At 33.1% G+C, this 22,678-nt stretch overlaps 1 protein-coding gene across 1 annotated transcript in view; it reads right to left on the reverse strand.

The window, feature by feature from the left end:
- Nucleotides 1-4,733: 4,733 nt before the first annotated feature.
- The window catches only part of LOC128988484 (uncharacterized), a 730,054-nt gene continuing 712,109 nt past the window's right edge, over nucleotides 4,734-22,678 (reverse strand). Inside the window, exons 31-39 of the mRNA XM_054409815.1 lie at nucleotides 21,830-22,086; nucleotides 19,968-20,140; nucleotides 18,416-18,562; nucleotides 15,200-15,406; nucleotides 14,562-14,752; nucleotides 13,769-13,951; nucleotides 12,861-13,044; nucleotides 10,152-10,287; nucleotides 4,734-9,849 (exon numbers count right to left, since the gene is read on the reverse strand). Of these exons, the coding sequence (XP_054265790.1) occupies nucleotides 9,798-9,849; nucleotides 10,152-10,287; nucleotides 12,861-13,044; nucleotides 13,769-13,951; nucleotides 14,562-14,752; nucleotides 15,200-15,406; nucleotides 18,416-18,562; nucleotides 19,968-20,140; nucleotides 21,830-22,086 (1,530 nt within the window). The 3' untranslated portion in view covers nucleotides 4,734-9,797. The remainder of the gene's footprint in view (nucleotides 9,850-10,151; nucleotides 10,288-12,860; nucleotides 13,045-13,768; nucleotides 13,952-14,561; nucleotides 14,753-15,199; nucleotides 15,407-18,415; nucleotides 18,563-19,967; nucleotides 20,141-21,829; nucleotides 22,087-22,678) is intronic.

Raw genomic sequence — 22,678 nt, forward strand, 5'->3', positions numbered from 1 at the left:
TTTCAGATCGTTTGAATTAGTAACTTTAGCTCAATGTGCTCAACATAAAAAATAAAGTAGGCTACAAAACAAAAAATGTAAACATCACTCACTAACAACCATGTGTGAAAAGGCAGCAATATTCAGCCTACTTACACACACTCTATGGTGCAAAATAGCCGAAACAGCTGCGGCAATTATCATTGCCGACCACAAACAAAATAACCCATTTATAATACAGTGTAATTTTTATTACCATATTATAAATATTGTATATCAATTGGTTTTTTGGACGGATTTATCCGTCTTTATCCCAGAAAAGAAATTTCTAGGGACGGATATATCAGTTTTTAGCCCGGAAAGTAAACAAAGATTGACGGATATATCCGTCCATAGCCCTGGAAGGGTTAAATATTTTTGGAATTTTCTCCGTAACCATTATAATAACGCTTCAATATACTAAATTATTTGTTTTTTAAGCTCTACAAAATGGTTTGGAAAGAAATTGCTAAATTTTAAGTTTTTAGGGACAAAAATGGGAAAACCCAATTTTTACCCCATAAAACCCCCCATAAACCCCTGTTACCATAGTCCGATCATGCTGGTTCACGAACTGGTTTAAGTAAACATAGGTTTGCACGTTTGTACCAAATTTCATCAAAATCGGATGATTTTTGCTTGAGTTATCACGCTAACGGTCACATACATAAATATTTTATATGAATTTGAAGGGATGGTGTTTTTGGTCTCTAGGGACCTCAAAACGAAAAAAGTAAATCGGTCCCGGGTCCAGGTCTTACCATGAGTACTAGGGTAATAGCTTATTCCCTATAGGGGAAATTCGCTAAAAGATAAAACTGTTACTGATTGAGATTGATAAATTCATTTATCCTTATCCACATCTATCATTGATGAAATAATGCTAATGGTACAGCTGGCCCCCATCCTTTGCTCTAATAATTCTAAAGAAAACTTTGCAGTTTGCATCCCCTTATTAGGCTTAACTCATCACAGTCAGCACCTGACCCTGGACAATCTCAACTATTAGGTTACAAATGCCCCCTAACACTACCCCAAAACGACTTTTCGTTCTCAATTGGCCCTCTATAAATGACCTGTGTTGCCTGTACAGCGAGGCATTTTGAGAAGGAGAAAACCGGCCCGAATGCTTTAGGTTTATCAATAACGAAGATAAACATAGTCTGAGTTACACACCGGTAATCTTTGAGTTGACTCTTTTAAATTCGTTGTAAATATGACTGTTATTCGTTTTGAAATATCTTCTGTAATATTTGCAATTGCTCGAATTCGAGCAACATGTACACTAGTAATTATTAAACTCAGACTTTTTGTTGTTTTCAGTTTTTTTTTTTGTTTCAAACAACAGCTGTTTAGCATGTGCTAGGTGCTCATTATTATAAACTTATTTGGGGCGTACCCAGAGAGGGGCAGGATAAAGTATAGGTAACAAATTGAGATTCTAGAAAAATGTTAGCTATATGAGAAAAAAAACGAGTAAGATAGTTTACATATTTTTTGGCACATGTTATCAATTTTTCATTAGTTTCTGAGTTATCTTACTAATAGTACCTGGGGACCGAGCTTTGCTCGGAAAAAAGCTTCAGTTCACTCTGAAAGCAGTCCTAGTATTGGAGATACATAAATCCACTCCCAAACTCCACACGGCTCGCCTTTACTACGTCCTACACCATTTCCTACGTCATGGACCTGTTTACCTCCATTCCCATAGCACTTTAGGATTGTAGATACCTTAATCTAATCGTTATTAACAGTTCCCACACCCCGGACAGCTCGCCTTGACTACTTCCTTCACCACTTCCTACTTAGCGGACCTGTTTTCCTCCCTTCCCATAGCATTTTAAGATTGCAGATACCTTAATATAATCCTCATAGTTTGTGTGTTTGTTTGTGTGTTTGAAGGTCAATCACGCATAAACCCACTGGATGGATTGGTCTGAAATTTGGCATGATGATAGCTCACATTCCCGATTAACATATAGGCATATTCTTATCTCAAAATCCCTTCGGGCTCCGCCCCAGTGGCTCTGTAGTTCCCCATGTTAACCTTATGAGTATCTATATATTAATTTGAAACTGTTTTTCTTTGTCACAGCTATTTTGAGATAACGGCTGGGCGTAGAAACTCGGTAGAGGTGTCTAAAGAAAGGACTTGCTCTGTAGATGAGCCATCAAAAGAGAAACATGGTGAATTCCCTTGGGGCTCTGCCCCAGTGGCCTTTGAATTCCCATCCCATGTTATTCTTATGGAGGAAAACGGGGTTTTTGTCACAGCTAATTTGAGAGATCGGCTGGGCGTAAAAACTTGGTAGGGGTCTCTAAAGAAAGGTCTTGGTCTGTAGATGAGCCATCAAAAGAGAGGAACGAGGTGAATTCCCTTGGGGCTCTACCCCAGAAGCCTTTAAAGTTGCCTCTTCAGATTTGTTTACATTACGACCATATGCATAATTCTACACTACTTTTTAATGAAACAGCTGTTAATATTTAAATTGTGATTTATTGAATTTGTCAAAATGAAGTACAGTATTTGCAATGGGTTTTTCTGATTTTAAAATGAATTTTCTTCTGCATCGTGTCATGTTTTGCAATATAATGTTCTATTACCAAATCAGTGGAAAATCCTAATATCACAGTAACTCTTAAAATTATTTCTTTTGGAGTTAACTTATATCCATTGTATGGGTTGGTTTCTGCCTTTTTTACCACAACTAGGTAGTAGGTGATATTCGTTGGCATATTGCATCTGTAGAAGAAACTTGGGTTGGTGTAATTATCAGAATGTAAAAGGGCGAGAAATCCTGGACAATTTGATATAGGCTAAAAATTAAACTGAATTAACACTGTTCTACATTTTTTGAGCTTTCATTGAAATAACCGATTTGCAAACAATGGAAACATAGGAAAAGTCATAGAACACAACCAAGTAGAAGAAATAGAAATAATCTTTATTTCATTTATAATCGTTATCATAGACAACCTAATGCGGCTATGAGAGGGAAACATTTGTAGAAAACACTAAAAAAACAAGATCAGTTTTTTGAAAAAAGATAAGATATTTACAAAAGATTTTGATTAGGGTATATCTAACTGTTGTGTAGATTGTGAGTATTTCCATAATCTTTTAGTCGCCTGTAATGCTTCGCAATTGCTCGAATTTGAGCAACAGGTACTCTAGTTCATATTAAAAGGGAATTAAATAATTTAGTCAGCTGTTTCAACTAAAAAAGTTGGTTCTATGATATACAAAAGCATTAAAAAGTTGTAAGATTTATCAACAGGGTGCAGCACTATATTTTTTTTGCATTTATGTTTTTTTTGTTTCAATTTTAGTATTTGGGGCGTACCCAGAGATAAAGTATAGGTAACAAATTGAGATTCTAGAATAATGTTAGCTATATGAGAAAAAAAACGAGTAAGATAGTTTACATATTTTTTGGCACATGTTATCAATTTTTCATTAGTTTCTGAGTTATCTTACTAATATTATAAATGTGAAAGTTTGTGTGTTTGTTTGTGTGTTTGAAGGTCAATCACGCATAAACCCACTGGATGGATTGGCCTGAAATTTGGCATGATGATAGCTCACATTCCCGATTAACATATAGGCATATTCTTATCTCAAAATCCCTTCGGGCTCCGCCCCCTTGTGAGTATTCATATTTAAAGGGAATTAAAGAATTTAGTCAGCTGTTTCAACTAAAAAAGTTGGTTCTATGATATACAAAAGCATTAAAAAGTTATAAGATTTACCAACAGGGTGCAGCACTATTTTTTTTTGCATTTATGTAATCAGCTAATTTGAACTAAGCAGCAACAAACAACTGTGATATGCAATGAGAACCGTCAAAGTAGGATTGTTTACAGTTATGTTTATGTTTTTAATGTCATGAATAATTTGTGATTTTTTAAATTTGTAATACTTTATTTTTCTCTATTGTTTAGGTGAAGAGGTAGAACATTATGGCTATGCGGTAGATGTGTAATACCATAGTATACCGCCAATTTAAAGAAGCAAATTTTATCAAACTTTGTCCTCACCCATTGCAAACGCAAAGCTTGAGTATAACTGCAATAAGCAATTTAAACTTATATGCCAACCCCGTACGAAGGACGGGTACCTACTCTGCAAGTTCTTCAATAAAAAAAAAATTGCAACAGAAGTAATAAACAGACCAATTTCTTGCAATATGTATAAACTAACAACTTTGAGTAGTATAATGAATTAATATAAACCTATTTTTTGTGACATATTATTTTTTTTGTTTTTTATTTGTCTTCAACAAAAATGTAATGAACAAAATTGCTCTTACGGCATACGTTATCAGGCATTCTTCAAAATAGTTTACCATTTATTTTGGGTGTTATAAATGGATGTGAAAAGTTGGCACGGACACAAAAAATACAGTTAAAGCTAAGTAGCCTGACCTGACCCCATTGACGGACATAAAGCCACTTTATAAAATAAGATTTTATAAACGCTGGATTATCAAGCTAGGTTTGTTATATTAATGTCTCAAAATAGCATAAAAACGCTAATTTCAGCATATTTTTTTTACAATTTTCCCGGTCCCCCCTCTGGACTTTTTGCTATATGGTTGTAAAAGTTTTTCTTTCTATTTATTGTTCCTGTCTAAATATTAGATTCTTTTCTGGGTTACAATAAAAAAGGTAAAAAACCTTTTGGTGAAAGGGTGTCTGAATAAAACCAATCATAGTATTTATCAACAAACATACTTTATTTGAGCACTTTAAGGACTTTATTTAGAAATCTTCATTTAATGTTCCCTTACTAACAATCATTACAACTTACACAAACTTTAATCTTTACAGTAATTAAATCTCTACAGACATTTTCAGCTCAATGGCAGTATTTAGTTAGATTCCTTTGAAGCAATTTTCTCTCGATTTCACATATCTACTCATACAAGCTGGTTAACTCTACTTTGTGCGTATTTTACATTGAAATATCTCATGTTACGAACCAAATATTTTTTCAATTGGTTATTTTTAAAAGCTGTTTTAAACTTTCGATTAAATGTGTGCACACTAAATTTGTTTTGGAATCAGACAACATGCTAATACATTGAATGCACATTAAAACAGGCAACATTGAAGTCATGAAGTATGTTTACAAAACATACCACACTTCTCAGAGCAAAGTTGTTGCTTAGCCGTAGAAAATTTTTCCATGAAATTATGAAATACATCCTCATTTTATGGGTCTCTTACAATTAAACAATGAAATTTACTCTGAGAGGCAGGCCTTTTGGATTTCACACTAAAACAGTAAAAGAGAACTAGCTTAGATATTCCACTGACACTTTTTTTAGAATTCAGCTTTAACATGCTTTTATGGTACGGCAAGGTAAAAATTATACACACATAAATAAAAATTGAAAAATAACAATCACCTACTTAAACTATTCAATTGGACTGTATTTGGATAACATCTTCGTTGTATTTAATTGGCTCAAAAATCTAACATCCATATGAGTTGTTCTGAATGTAACAACGGATGGACAATTTGCATAGCAAAATATAAAATTTGCTCAAAGGTACGTTTACATTACATTTCCTCAAACCTTTTAAAGAAAAGATCTAAAATAAAATAGGCGAAATGAGACACTTAAATTGCCCTATATGATGTAGGATTTAGTGAATTTCTCTTTAACAGATTGACCCATTATCTTAGCAAGGGAAGAGTTAATTTTCTGAGTCTACATTTTTTGTCTTCTAGGTTTAAGGTGGGCCCAGAATAATTACATAGAATTTTATAAATAAATATATTGGTGATTGACAGGATTTGAATGTGGAACTTAACGACACAGAGTCCTAAGCTATAATCATTTACAGCTGTGTCCTCATTACATTTATTTATTTAGATTGCTATACTTGTTTCAGCCTTTAAAATTCTTGCATCCTAGATATTACAATTTTGTTTCACAATAGATAAAATAACTTAAAACACAGTTTTAATAGTTAAAGTAATAGGAGACAATTTCTTAAAGTATATTTTAGCTGTAATCAGTGTGTAAAAATCAAACCTAGTATAGGTAATCCCAATTAAATATAATTCTCAATGATACTTTTTGATAACGATAACATAATACTGTACTAATTTAAGAGCTTTTTATTCATAATCCATATTGTTACTGTATAAATTTAACATTATGAGTAAATAGGATCGATTGAGCCCCAAAAAATAACATACTTTATCAGAGCTTGAATGTTAAAAATGTTTTACTTGTTTATTTATATTTTGCTATTTTATCTCAGGCAAATTCGAGGGTGAGAAACTTATTACTACACTTACGCTAGTGACTTAGTGCTTTGACAACTATTCTACATTCTCGTTTGACTAACAGACTGATTGAACGGTTCCGACACTACCGTCATGTGTAGGAACAACCATTGGTGGTCACATGTAGCGCAGAAACCTTTACTGACTTGGCATACACAACTTGAACAAAAACCTTACAGGATTCTAATGAGTATAGATAAAGGCTCAACGTTTTATGCAAATACACTAGAATTGGTATTCTAAAGAAAAAGGGAGAATTAACAAGTTGTAGTACAATTTGTAAAAATAAAAAAAAAACTTGGAGGATAACAAAATGCTACCAATGTTTTATTTGTAATTTTAAACATAGATTCTAAAAAAAAATAATAATTAAGGTTTGGTGCCAGTTGTTTTTAAACATAAAAAGGTTAGGATGAATAGTGGATGATTTTGTCTGCTTTTGATCAAAAGTAACTGGTATTACAATACAGATAATTTTTGTGAAACATGCAAATTACTCCAATAACTTATGAAATATAATAAAGGATTTTTCTGCTTTAGATCCTAAATCGTACGGTGCAATTAGCAAAAACAACTGCCTAATCTCAACATACAAAGTGAAAGCTAACTTTTGACACCAAATAGTTCAATATAGTTCTTTGTATTGTATGGTAAAAAAAGTTATTTAGTTTCGAGAGCCGTGTGAAGGGGGAGGGGGGTTAAAGTTGAAAAACTGGTAGCTTTTTTGGTCCTCATTACATTTTTAAAAAACCATGTAGTTTACAAAACACATTATTTACAAAAAATTTCAACAAAGAATTATTGTACTCTTCTTAATTTTGAGAACGCTTACAGAATTACAAAGGATAAAAATGAAAATTTTTAAACATTTTTAATGCTTTGAAATATATGACTTCATTACTATGGAAACAGCTTTTGTATACAGAATAATGTATTTGTGTTTTTTGAAGGCGAATTGTGATTTTAGTGGTCTGTGAATATTAGTGATAAACCCTTGAAGGAACAACAACCTCGCCAGGCCTCGCCCTCTTCTTAGAGGACACTACTTTTAAATGAAAAAGAAGCTTCCAAAAGCCTCTGTTAAGTCTTTTTTCCTAATGAACCCTAAAGAATTATTTGTCCTTCACACACACACTTGCAATCACAACTTACACCTCTCTTTTTTCATCAACCAGGCCCATCCGTGGAAGTCATTGATGGGGGCTAACCAAACAGTACTTACTCAAATAATATGTCCGTTTAGTTTAACGATTAGTCTTTTATGATTTTCGAACTAAGAACCTTGTCTTCCAAGAGACTAGTCATACAGCACCACACTGTTTACAACATTTCTAAGTGTTCCACAGACTTGATTAATAATTTTCACATAGCTAGTGCAAATCTACATATACAGTATCTGTAATACATATATCTGGTCGTTCCTACAAGGGCGTATCACTAACAATCACAGCCACTAAAATCACAATTTGCTTAAAAAAAGTATACAAAAACCTGTACATAAAAGTAGTTTTCATGGTAATGAAGTCATAAATTTAAAAACATTAAAAATATTTGAACCTTTTTAATGATTTTGAACTCTGTAACCGTTCAATTTGGAAAAATTATGAACAGGACCATACTTTTTTGCAATTTATTTTAGATATTGATTTAGTAAATAACATACTTTGCACTAAACCACATTGTTTTTTTACTATTATATAAAAACAAAAAAAAACTACTTATTTTTCAGCTAAAATCCCTAAAACTGGATGCTTTTATGTGTAACTTTTTACCATACAAGACAGGAATTATATTTGGCAGTTTGGAGTCAAAAGTTATAGCTTTCACTTTCAATGTGCAGGTTTAGATCTAATTGCACCTTACTACAACAGGCACCATGTTCAGACAAGTTTTTTCATACCGGTACAGCATTGTGGTATACAATACTACGTTGAGAAATTAATAATAATCACAGCGTGTTGAAGCACTGAAAATAATCTGTTCGAGTAAAATAATTAAATCAGTTCTGAAAATTACATGTTGAAAAAAATTCTAAAACACTAACATTCACATGGCTTATTCTCACTTAGGTTAAAATGTACACATTAATAATACCAAGTTACCCGCAATTGTATTTAAAGCGTTTACTTCTGTGTCCATTTTTAAATCTAAAATATATTCAAATTAAAAACAACAGATATATTTATAAGCCTAGGCTTTCTTTAAAATATCCAAAAACAAAACAGTAAATTTAAACTGTACATGTTTAATAACTTTACAATAAATCCTTTAAAAATGCAACAAATGTTACATTTGAATTTGATCACTTTTTCCTCTTAAAACACTAAGTAGGCCTGTTGATTTACACAATAAGTTTATCTGGCAAGTTTGAAATAAATCAATAACACGTGTCGGCAAAATGAACTATTTTATTTTTACACATTTGACTAGGATTTAATTTTTTTTTTATTCATTTAAAAAAAGTTGGTTGGAAACCTTTGGTTAAGATTTAAAACTTTTTTTTTAAATACGGTGTTAATGTTTGGACTTTGAATGAAAATTTATACTCACTCATAACTTGGTGCTTAGACTTTTTACATTCACGTTTTTGAGAAAGTGGTTATAATTATTAGTTATTATTAATATGAAACATGTTTACGATGACATTTTAGAACATACTATTGCAACATTTCTTGGTAAAAAATCAATAGGATTTTGATTTATACATATCACTTGCCAAATAACCTTTGGAGAATCTATGTGCAAAACCACTAACGATATGTAATCAGCTAAACTATTTACAAATGAGTAGAATCAACACACATATATATTTTTGAACATATTTATTTCGTATCAAAATATATCGCTGAACATTAGGAAAACATGTAACACACAGTAAAGTTATACACAACTTATATACAACTTTGGCCTTCATTACGCCATTCCTTTTGGTGGTTTAAAACGCTGTAAAACATTCCCGATTGAATATAAGAATCACTTATTAGGGTATCGGACTAAAATTCATACAAATATGATGTAAACTCTTCAAAACAATTAGAAACTGTGACCCTGTGGAAAGACTACTAACTTCAAATATAGGAACCAACTAAATACAAAAGAATATAAAAATACATTCGCTTTAGTGATAATTGAATCCCGTTTGCAAATATTGCACCCGATTGGTGTTGGCTTACTGAGTTTATCCAGCAACTGGACGACAGTGAGTGTAACTAACCTAACTACCCACATGGTACACTTAGAATTTACATCACTGCTAACTATATTTCTTGGAAATATGCATGCAGCATGTCCTTAAAATAGGTAACTAACAATCGATATACTCCAGATATATTTTATTACTCTGTAATAAAACTGTGTATATTTAAACATACAATTCGCTTGTTTGATTCGTAATTTCGAGTCGGAATCTGATTCCCGATGGCAAAGAAGTCATGTTCACAATTTCGTTCGTCGTAGAGTGGCCTCAGGATTCTCATGTTCAACTTACTTTGATCCATCGGTCAATCGAGTACTCTAGGGCAGCTAGCCATCTGGAAAAGAAAACACTTTATGGTTATAGTCTACATTGATAGTATGGAACCTATTGTTGGTTGTAACAAAAAAAGACAAAACAAAAAGATTTTAAAAGTCATTTTTCAGCTGAGTATATCATAACTAACATGTCATAGTTTCCCAAGTTTTCATTCCAATAACAACACAAAAACATGTAAAGGCTTTAAGTAGGCAATCATTAAATAAGGCTGTAAATAAGCAATCGTTCATGCAATATCCTTTGATGTTATAAAGCTTATACTCATAAAATGTTCACTGAAAGCATATTGGTATTATCTACCTCTTTTTATCCATTTCTGTGTCAGTGTAGAAATAAAAATGTTTTAGTGAAGGATCTGGAGGAATAAGCTCGAAGGCAAAACGTTTTGCTCCTGACGCTGAACTCTGCACTCTGTACCCTTGGAGGCAAGCCATACCTGCGTTAGAAAACACTTTACATTACCCAATTGTAACTACCGGTAGCTAAGTAAATAAGCTATTAACATTTCAATGAAAAGCACACTTTTTTACCTTCCCTGAAGCAGCAAACCTGAGTACTCATTATAATTCATGTTATTTAAATAGGAAATAATTTTGAACCTTTTACGGGATTATTTTAGTGAATATCTAGGTAAATGGAAATTCACTAAGTCTGCTGGTTTGCTGTGTAGGTGGTATTTTTGTTTAATCCTCACACCTGTTAAAGCAAGTCTGTTCTGTTAGGTTCTAGTTTGGTTTGTAGTTTATGTCATTCAATGTGCATTCGCGCCTCATCATGAAAAAGATTACAGTAAACTCCCGATTATCCGCGGAATTGACTGGCGTGAATACCGCGGATAATCGAATTTCGCGGATAAGCCGCCAAATTGCTGGTAATGGTTAAACAAAGGTCGAAGGCACTAAAAAACAAGACACAAGTGCTTTAAATAAGATTATTATACAATAAAACTCTTCCATGTTATTGATTGACTTACCATTCTATATAATATGATGATTGAACAAGAAATTTTTCCAGAATGTCTTAAAATATCAGTTACAATACCAATCTTCAAAAAAGGGGAAAAAACTGATCCAAATAATTACAGACCGATATCTCTAATCCCAATTCTTTCTAAAATATTAGAACACTGTCTACACCAACAAATTTATTCATATTTTGAAAAAAATAACTTGTTCTGTGATAGTCAGTTTGGTTTTAGATCAAATTTGTCCACAATCAAGGCCTTGGAAAATATAATCACAGATATTTTTAACGGTTGTGATGGTAAAATTAATATGTCTGCAACATTAATTGATTTGGCTAAAGCTTTTGACTCAGTCTCTCATGAAATTCTAATTAAAAAATTGGCTTTTTACGGAGTAGTTGAAAAATCATTAAATCTGTTAAGCTCATATTTAGTGAACCGTTTCCAGCTGGTGCAGGTAAATAATTCAAGATCTAATATGTTAAAAATCAAAATTGGCATACCTCAAGGATCAGTCCTTGGGCCTCTACTTTTTATTGTTTTTATTAATGATTTGCCTTATTTTGTTCCCTGTAAAACCACTCTTTATGCTGATGATACTACATTCCTCACAAGTGGTCAAAATCTGAACAAAGCACTTGAAGAACGGGATGGGGTGTTAAAGTTGGCTGAAGAGTGGTTTCGGGGAAATGAATTAAGGATTAACAACTCAAAAACAGAAGAAATTCATTTTAACCTTAGAATAAATTCTAATGACAATAAATCAGTAAAATTGCTAGGAATCCATATTGATCAGAAGCTGAATTGGATTGAGCATACAAACTTTTTATGTAGTAAATTGGCTAGAACTGTATTTTTATTTAACAAATTAAAGAACAATGTAAGTGAACAAATTATTCTAAATTGTTACTACGCATTTTTCCATTCTCACCTACAATATGGTGTTCTCTTATGGGGTAACTCTGTAGGAGCCAAAACCGTTTTCAAATGGCAAAGGAAAGCAGTCAGGTGCATTAGAGGAACAATGCCCAGGGAAGATTGCAAAGCAGATTTTAAGGCCCTAAATATCCTAACCCTTCCATCTTTATACATTTTAAATTGCTTATTATACGTAAAAGAGAATATAGACCAGTATAGCATCCGATCTGACATACATAAACATTACACAAGAAATAGCCATCATCTCAACTTACCAATTACAAGACTTACACTTACACACAATAGCTACAAATATCTTAGTATACAATTGTTTAATAAATTGCCCCCTTCTGCAGTAACGATTCCAATAAAAAAATTCAAAACAGTCCTTGATTCATGGTTAAAATTAAAATGTTTTTACTCTGTAGATAAGTTCTTGTCCTTGGAGGTTTTAGATATAAGTTTTTAAATAATTTATTTAAGCTCAAGCTTCCTGTTATTTATTATGACTATGTTTAATGCTTTAATGATAAGATGCCATTTGACAATGTCAATTGCTTTTGTAGAGCTGAAAGACAATAAAAAGATTTGATTTGATTTGATTTGATTTGATTTGATTTAATGCATCACAAATTAAATGTCACTATTGTTTGCACTAGCGAAGCAGACAGTTTGAATCATTGAGTTAAACTGAACTAATGCTGTAGTGATGCGCGTATTGGGGGGAAGGGGGAGTGTAGGGTAAATCAACAGTGGCAGACCACAAACGTGCAGATTACTCACTGGTCACGTGATTCACTCGTGCGCTAACAAAGATCTGCAGTGCCGCTGGTTGCGCCCAAAACTTCTCAAGCACACACCACATACAGTGTGATATACTGTGCAGTAATACTGAACTACTGTACACGTTTTGTACTGTACATTATTAAGTGTACTGTATTTGTGATTTACGATTTTTATTGCGGTTTTGTATTTAGGAACTTGATTTAAATTATGTTTTTTTTACGTACATGCACCACGGATAATTGAGAATTTACTGTATTCGACTTTGACTATATAAAAATAACTATTGTATATTTATTAATACATACTGGGTACAAAACCAAGTACTTTAGAATCAGTCTTACCTGAGGCGCAATCAGCATTGATATCAGAGAAGAAATAAATACAAGCATTTTTTAAGACACAGAACCGTCGCCGCCACGCCTTGCCTCTATGATGGACCAGTGTACACAATGTCCCGGCACACTCCGGCTGCTGTACGCGGGTCGGAGGGATCTTGAGGCACTTTTCATCCTGCCAGGGCTCCTCCTGCAGTCCACAGAGTAATGAATAGTAAATAGAATGGTACATGAAGTGGCGCCACTAGCATGACAGTAGTGTTGCTGTGGTTTGAGAAGGTTTTGTTGACATTTGAACTAAAAAGGTTCAAATACCAACTATTAGGCAATCCAATCTTGTCGCAAACACAACTAGTTTCAGCTCCTATGTGGAGATAACATCAGGCTGTACAAGGATGTTTTTCTTTCTTCATACATGAAGAGCGTCATATTATTTAACATAAAAATAAATAAACATTTAAACACGTCACAAACACGAATACGAAAAATTTATGGTAACTGATGAGTTAAGAAAACAGACTACGCCAACCGGGCGGAGTTAGTTCAGACTCTTAGTCCTTGTACAGCCTGTACTATTAAAATACTAAACTTTTTACTTGTGAAGATAAAATAACTTAGTTTAGTTACATTTCAATTCAAATTGAAAAAGTAAATTTAATCCCAACTGCTTATTTTTTTTTAACTTCTCACTGTTACGTACACTTAAAAAAGAGTACATTTTACTGTGGCAGAATGCAGTTCACCAATGACAAATAAGTGGAGAAATTTACGTATTTTATATTTTATTGAATTTTTGAGACATGATTTTGGAAATGTTAACTAATCTTGGCCAATAGAATATTTGAATTTATTTGTTGACAAGACTAAAGTAAATTTGTTTAAATCTAGTTAATCTGCGGTTTACGTGCACTCACAATGGGAGCGGTGGCTGAAGTGAGAGCGTTGATCCACTGATCCACTCTCTCGGCAGACTGTGTAGCTAGGTGGAGCGTGAGAGCTCCCTTCTTACTGAGCCTAAAGCTGTGTGGACGGCCTGAGTCAGGGGTGCGAGACACAGTGTAGCCTGCCAGATGCACTGCCCCTACAGGTTGTGTGTCCTGCAACATATAACAAACTTGCATAAGTCCAAGTTGAACCAGTCAAACTATTTTAGAGTTTAGAAGTAAGGACTTGTGCAAGGATTGTTGTAGGTTATTTCGTAAAAGGATACACTATGCTTGTGTGTTTCTATTACAACAGTGAGGTGTAGGTTCATAAAAAAATGGCACATATTTTCCAAGCACAGTCGCTATAAGGATGTCTTGACGCACACACTCTGGGTTACACAAGCATGTGGTATCATTGTCTATAGTGAGGGTCGGATAACACAGAATGTCGGATAACTGAAGGTCAGATTTTTGAGATTCTGCAGTATACAAACAACAAAAAATAACAATGTTGTAACAAATGTCTGCAAAAATAAAATCAGTGTAGGTGGCTAGGCTACACAACCACAGTCAAAGTCAAAGTCAATCAAAGTCTTACCACAATCATAGCAATTTTTTTAATTTCATCTCTGTGGAAGAAGTTATCTAAGCAAGAATTTAAGTATAAAAGCAATGAGCATCATATTAAGTATAAAAAGCAGCAAAAGAAGACTTTTTCTATCTAGTATCTACTATTTCAGTTATCGGACCAACTAATTATTCTAGGCAATGGTGAACTTACAGTTTCAGTCTTGTAATAGTAAAGGCAGTGATCTTGCTTGAGGACAAAGTGTCGAGGCACCCACGTCCCACGGTTCTTGGAGCAGGAGGACGAAAGTCGCAACAGAGTCCCAGTGAGAAGAGGCTTCGTCACACTCCCTGTGGTGAACACATCACTAGTCCTGGCCACTTCCAGCTCTAATGTGTCAGATCCTATGGAACGTAAACAATTCATGAGAATTGACACATTACATTGTATGAGGGTTGCCCACAATTTGGGGTCTATGATTACATCATTGAACTTTAAGGGATAATTCTCTGAGCATTCAAATCCATTCTTACTTAGGTTTTATTTCTTTTAATATGTGTTTGGAATAAATATGATGCTATCCAACATTATAATCACACAATTTTAAAACTCTATGTACACCTGGCTTCTTGCTCCTTGAAACTCCAGTAGCTACAGGCAATTTTCATAGGTACAAGTAGACTTGCTGCAACTTTAGATTAGGCTAAGACTATATTTTTTATGACTCTGAAGTGATGCTATGTTGTATCAGTGTAAAACCATTTAACTGTCAGTAATGGAACAGGGTTTGCAAAATTATGGAATAGACATTATACAAATATAAAAGAACTTTGTGTCATTGATGACTGTACCTCCATGTGCAAGTTTGACGACATCAGAGTGGCTTGCGTCAAGCACGTTGACTTTGTTGACGCTGATGACAATGTCGCCAACCTCCAGGCCAGACGTTTCGGCAGGTGTTGACGGTTCGATAGCGGACACCACAACTGGACGTGATCCGTGGATCCGGAACCCAAACTCTCCGGATACACGACGAACTAGTACCTTCTTGTCACTCTCTGTAACAGGCAAGGCATGAACTGGCAACTCTTCCTACTACGTTGAATGTAAAAAGTTGTAAGTGTTTTAGGTAGACCTTTAAAATACATGTCTGTTATCAGATTGAATGGCGCATTACTGTACATTTTGTAAGAGTGGTTCAGTCAGCAGTAAGCTGGAATTCCAAGCCATGGAAGCGATGATGATGATTCACATCCGATCGATGTAGTTAATTTGATCAATTTGTACCGTTCAATTTCAGTAGAATACCAATATTCCCCTTTCTTAGCTTGATATATTTCTCCAAAGAACAGCATATTTCATAAATAAAAAATATTCACAATACTTCACGATCTGATATCAAATTTGTCTTCAGGTGGGAAGGAATTTGAATTTAGATCATTAAAAACTATTATACAAACCAGGAAACACTGAGAAACAGATCTGATACTAAGAACAAATTCTCAGGGCAATCAAAAGGGAAAAGGTAAATATAAAGTTGGGAAATAAACAAAAGATGAATCAATACTGTCCACTTTTGATCCATGATCACTGCAGCACAGTCTAGATTATTTTTTAAACAACACATTTCCACTTTTTTCCAGAATAATTGAAATAACACAGTTTTTTATTATGCACATACAAATAAGATTGAGTGAGCTTAGAAATGATAAGAAATACAAATTAAATTATGCTTGATTATTTACGGATTAAAAACAATCTAACTGCACTACAACATAATTCTACTTGTTTTAATTTAGGTGTTCACGTAATAGGGCTGCTGATATATTAAATTATAGTAGTAAATAAAGTACAACTGAGCACCCTGAATATTAAATTTTTAGTAGAAGTTACATGTTTCGGACATAAGTCAATTTTCAAACTTCAAATAACATTAAATACTTAACTTTTGTTTTTAAGTTTTTAAGAAAAACTAAAGTTAAATAATTGATGTTATTTGAAGTTTGAAAATGGACTTATGTCCGAAACATGTAACTTCTACTAAAAGTATAATATTCAGGGTGCTCAGTTGTAGGCCTACTTTATTTGCTACTATAATTTAATTTATACTTGTATATTATGCTAGTGTGAATATTATTTTAACACTCGCATACTAACCATCAAGTTTGCCTGACACAAATGAATAAGCTTGGGTTTCCTGAGCCCAGACCACAAGCATGGCTTTGTAAAGGTTTTCAAGCCGTCCTTGTAAATTGTCATTTCTCCAATCAGCTAAAAATGTATTAAAGAGCTTGAAATAAATGGAAATGGTAAATGATTCAAAATAAAACCTTTCAAAACTTTCTAGTTAAATTGTTTGGTTATTATAACACTTAACAAATGATGTTAATTTCCAATACATTTTTCATATCGACACATAAATTGGAATATTATCAGTATTAAGAACTCAAATGTATACTGTTAAAAATAATCAACTCAAAGAGTTCATTATACAAAAAAATCCAACAATTTAATAGTTATAAGTACTTTGTAACTACAACACTTTTAACTATTACTTATTAAGTTTCACTGTAAAAAATTTAAAAACCTAGAACTTAAAATTTTATAAATTTTTTTATTTTAAAACTTGTGCACACGAATCAAACTAAAATAAAAACTAGTGATACAATATTTTGTTTTGATACTAAAACTAATACTCATATCGACTGAACATAAAAATAAAAATAATTTGAAAATCAGAATAAAACAACAACGAACCGGCCACCATTTTAAGAAGCAAAACCTAGGAACATGACTTAGGGAAGGTTGGCACAAAACTGGACCTAAGAGGAGAAGTAAACCAAAATACAGATGACACCCCCCCTCCCCCTCCCCCCCCAACGTGGGAGAGACCCAGTATACCTGGACTGACTTATGACATTCTGTCGCTATTTCTGGCACTGACATTCCAAACTGGCACAATCTCACTTCATAACTCTATCAGCTTTGTTGTTTGTTCCACTACCATCAAACTTCTTCATTCAATAGAGCTTTATGAACAATTGAGACCTTTACTGCAATTAGAGGAAGTTTACTTTTTCTAAAATTGTTTTGTAAATAAACTGTTAATAATTAATTTACCAACACAGAAGAAATATGTATAAATTTCCACAGTACATTAATGAGTAATTTTTAATGAGTTTAATTAAATCACAACAGTTTTAATTTGTTAGCTCATCTTAAAAATCATATAAACATTGAAAAAATCCTATATTAATAGGCAAACATATTTCTATTAAATCTCTTTTTCTCAGCTCGTGTGCGTTGCAGGGAAAATCTGCGCATACTGTTAGAGAAATATTTTCCTGTAGATGTGCTGAATCCCTTTATAAACTGAAATAGGCTAAAAAATAAGCACTAAAAATGAATTTAGAATTTAATAAATTAACATGGGCCTTATTGGTTGCCATGCTGGTGACAAAATAACAACGGAATTCAAACATAAAATCAAAACAAATGGAAGAAATTCCAATTACATGTTTAATTTACAGCTTGGTTGGAAATAGAGGAAGTGTGTACATTATTTTTGGTTAAGTTTTCGACCACTGGACAACCACTAGTATCAATAATAGAAAAGTTTTTATGGCTCTGAATTATGATTATTTCTTTGTGAAAACTGATAAAAGATTTAACTTAGTTCCAAAGCTTATTCCCTACATGGACAATTTTCTAATATTACAAAATTTATCATGGCACATTAATATATTTGTTCAAGTAGGTTGAAAAACCCACCGATTATGCTTTAATGGCTGTCAAATCATTGCATAACACCCTACAAACCGAAACAGACATTTTCCATCAATTTTCAATTAGGTTTTTATGCTAAAAATTTACAAGACTGAAAACCAAATCTAAAACCGACCCATACATAGTCTCAAGTAACTACCAGAGAAAGATTTATTTTATAATGAACATTGTTCATTTAACTTTGATCCTCAACAAACAACATCATTTACTGAGGAAAAATACATTTAACTCAAGTCTAGGATTTGGGACGCAAGGATGTCGTTTCACATTGTAAAACTCACCAAATGACTTTGAAGCCAGCCGTTTGTACATCTCCAAGCTAGACTTGCGATGAACCATGCGATGTGTGATGGCCTGATATCTTCTGCGGAATTCTCTCTCAGATCCGGTAGAATCTACGGAGTCTCTACGCGACGATTCCTCATCTTCTGCAATTTTTGGAATATTAATATTGTTATTGTTTAATTGTTTAAAAAATGTCTTTTGCGAGTTCAATACAGTAAAGCCTCACAAACTCGACACCCTGTAACTCTAAAGTCCTTGTGACTCTACAGTTTACAGCCTGTCTAGTTGGCTTTGTCTTACTATTGTGTTTGACTTTTTAAGTTTTATTCAATTGTTGATTATTTGGCATTGCTTTGAAAATTGTTTACTCAATATTTAAAAAATACTCATGTAGGCCTAAGTAATAAATAGGCCAATATATGTAAAAACTAGTCTGTTATGTTATAGTTATAATTTAGTAAAACCCATTAAACATTCCAATGTTCTAGATAACCCGACAACCCCCAAACTCGACAATCTCTGGGTCCACAGATTGTCGAATTAGTGAGGTTTTATTGTACTTTAAATCATAATCAATTCATTTTTGTGTTTCAAGAAGAACAAACACATAAAAACTGCTTTTGTAAACTATATTAGCGTTCAGATTCAATACAACAAAAATAGGATTGTTTACAACATATTTTAAAAAGATTATCAAATCAGAAGAGATTCTGCAGTTAAGTAAAATTCAAAATGAGTAAACATGGGAGTGTTAGGAGAATAAAACTTTAATAAAACATAGGATCCAACCCTAAAAAAGGTATAAAATTATGTTTGGATAAAACCTTTAATATTTTAAAGTAAAAACAATACATGTGAGTAAACATTTTGTAGAACACAGTTAAAATTATTGAATATTTAAAAACTAAAGCATATACATTTATTTTGTCTCACCATAGCTTTGATTAAAATATGTGGTAAATAAATTAAATGTTTTCATATAATTATAGAAAGAAGTGCAATTTAAAATTTAGATTTATAAAAAAAGTGATGAGTTAAGTTAAATTTTGTTTCATTGTCAGAAAGAAATATGTACACAAATTATACGCTATCGGTACTAAGGTCAATAGCTATATCACCTACTGGAGAAACTTATACATCAAACACCACCTACTGACTGTTAGAGAAACTATTTAGCCTATTTTAGTAAATTTTTTTGGGGATAGATTTAGACCATCATAATTGGATTGTATGACATTTTTTTTTTGTTTTAAGTCTGTATAAAAAATCCTTATTGTTAAATTTTGATGAAACAATAATCGTTATTATTATGTTGTTGGATTATGTTATTTATATAATAATTGCGATATTTTCCATTAGAATTATTCCACATCACAAAGTTTGAGGATGTAGAATCTGACCCTATCCTCAGGTAAGAAAATAGATGGAAATTCACAAAAGAAAAACCACACAGAGTATAGTAGTCAAAACAAGAAAAAAATCCTGGATGAAAACAAAAACTAGTACAAACTGTGGGGAGAAAAAAAAATTGAGTATTTAGTTTTGTACCTAGACTGTTCGGCCGCTGCCACACCTGCAGTTCCTCACTGTCTCCAATGTACACCCATGTGGCTGCGTAGTAGGCATCCGTGTAGACTCCGCAGTCATCATCATCTGAACACAGACTGCTGGGACTACAACGCAGCTTCTCCATACTAGCATCTGTAGATCGAGTCAGAGGCCTACACACAGACACACATTGTAAAACTGCATTACGGGACCATAAAGTAGTAATGGTACAACTGTAAAGCACAAATTCTAAATAACTCATAATCCAAACTTAGTCTTAATTTATGGTGATAATCATAAATAGCTTAAATTGCATTTGGGTAATCCTTAATACGGCTTTTTGTAAAATATCATTTTCATAACCTAAAATTGCCTATGAATTTCAACGCTCAAAACAATGGGTCATTGTTTTCTTTATCAGCTTTAGTTGTTACTTGCTTAAACCTCTTTTGGTCATAATATGTGGGTTCATTGTTGACACTGGACAAAAATAAATTTCACAACCAAACCACAATAAACCACACAAAAAAAAAACTAACCAAAGTTGAAATTAAATATTAACCCGAAAGGAAGTGGAAAGAAAGCTTCTACAGTAGTTTGCCAAATCTTAATTGTCATATTGCTTAACTGGCAAAAATACTGGCCAAAGTGTTTGATGCGTTGCAACAATCAATCATTGTCTAGGTTGAATTTTAGTTTAATTTTGTCCATTGCCTAAATGATTTTCTTCATGTTTTGCAGCTTTAGAAAAAACATTTGTTACTGTGTATATATAAATCCAGTATACTGTATATATATATATTATATGTATATAATATATATGTATGTATATAATATACTGCAATATGCATTACTTTGCCAAAACAATAATCTTATATATTAAAAAAAATTGGTTTTTCTTTTCCGAGTTCGTTTGGCTCTTCTACCCGACCGATTTTCATGATTGAGGTCTGAAATTATGCACGCACAGATTTGCCATCAAGCATTGCCATATACTTATTTATTATCCCACTCAGCTTATACGTAAACAAAATTTGACCACCATGTATTTCTTATGGGAGTTAAATTTGGGTTTTCTTTGCCGAGTTCGTTTGCCTCTTCTGTTCGACCGATTTTCATGATTGAGGTCTCAAATTGAAGGTATGCAAGCACAGATTTGCCATAAAGCATTGGCATATATTTATCTATTATTCCACTCGGTGTATACACAAACGAAATTCGCTTCCCATGTATTTTTTATGGAAGTTAAATTTGGTTTTTCTCTGCCAATTTCGTTTGGCTCTTCTACCCGACCGATTTTTATGATTGAGGTCTCGAATTGAAGGTATGCACGAACAAATTTGCCATCAATCATCTACAAATATTTACCTACATTATTACACGACCAGAACACATAATTTGATTTATTTTATAATTAAAATATGGTTAAAAATCAATAGCACCAGTATTGCTCATGTTTTTCTATATGTTTTAGACACAAACTTATGAGTAAATTATAGGATTTAATTTGAGATATTGATAGTTTGAATCAGTTAAGCTCAAGATACTGTATTACTCAATCAAAAATTATAAATTTGATTATTTCTCGGATATAATAATTATTTTAACGCTGCGCAGCAGCATGGGTCCTCTAGTAAATTAATATTTTAATACTTTAACTTTTTTACTTTCAATTGTCTAAATGCTGATAAGGAGGGTGTATATTGTAGTGGAATATACAATATGTCAAAATGATAAACACAAACTTCGATAACAAAAAATATGACTGTATCTAAAAATGCTGCTTCTTTGCCAGAATCAAGAAATTTTTTAAAAATAAATATAATATTGGATTTATTCTAGTAGAATTTAAGTTGACAAACCTGACTTTCTCTTTCTTCTCCTCCCGCCCTCGCTCCTCAGACTTGGCTCTCACAGCCTCTGCGTGTACCCGAGCCGCGTGTCTCCTCTCCTCCGAGCGGAACCTCTTGTCTGCCTTCTTGTACAGGCGGGGGGCAGGGGTGGTGGCTCGTACAGGGCGGGGAGAGTCTGCAAACCCCGCCGGGGGCTGTACAATGGGCTCTCTCATCCCCCCACTGCGATCCGTCCCGTTGCTTTCCCCACTCACCGCACCTGCTGACTACCACACAAGCTAGGTTTGTGGTCATCGTGACTTAGGATTGAATTGCTATTTTAATAGTTTCATAAACTTGAAGTGTTTGATAGAGAATTGTATGTGCTAAGATAAGACCTAGGCCCTCATGTAGATTCAGATCTTACAGGTTAATTAATCAAATTATGTAATTACAACTTATTATAATAGGTAATATAGTGTATAACATTATTAGAATTCTTTGAAGTAAAATTTCAGTGATGGCAAAAATATGTTATTTAGCCATAATTATAATAATTAGAATTAGCTACCATTTTCATTACATACATGTTTTTGCATAGTTATATAATTATAAAAAAATACCAATAGGAGAATAGTTTTCTTGCCATAACTGTCAAACGCTAAAGGCTAAAGGCGGCTCCAGACATGCGCCAGTCGCCAAGCACAAAGTATTTGACGTTCGGCGATCTAGTTGTCTTGCTATTTGCCGATTAACAAGTATTGAATTGAATTGAATTGAAAATAACTTTATTCATAAAAGTAGACGTCTACATGCATGTGTTGTTTTCCAAGTAATTGCTCGTTTTTCCTTTGTTTCCGAAATAGCAAATATTTGTTT

Source organism: Macrosteles quadrilineatus, unplaced genomic scaffold, assembly GCF_028750875.1.
Source record: "Macrosteles quadrilineatus isolate MER2022 unplaced genomic scaffold, UCM_ALF_1.0 Scaffold_3__2_contigs__length_128488019, whole genome shotgun sequence".
Classification (NCBI taxonomy): domain Eukaryota; kingdom Metazoa; phylum Arthropoda; class Insecta; order Hemiptera; family Cicadellidae; genus Macrosteles; species Macrosteles quadrilineatus.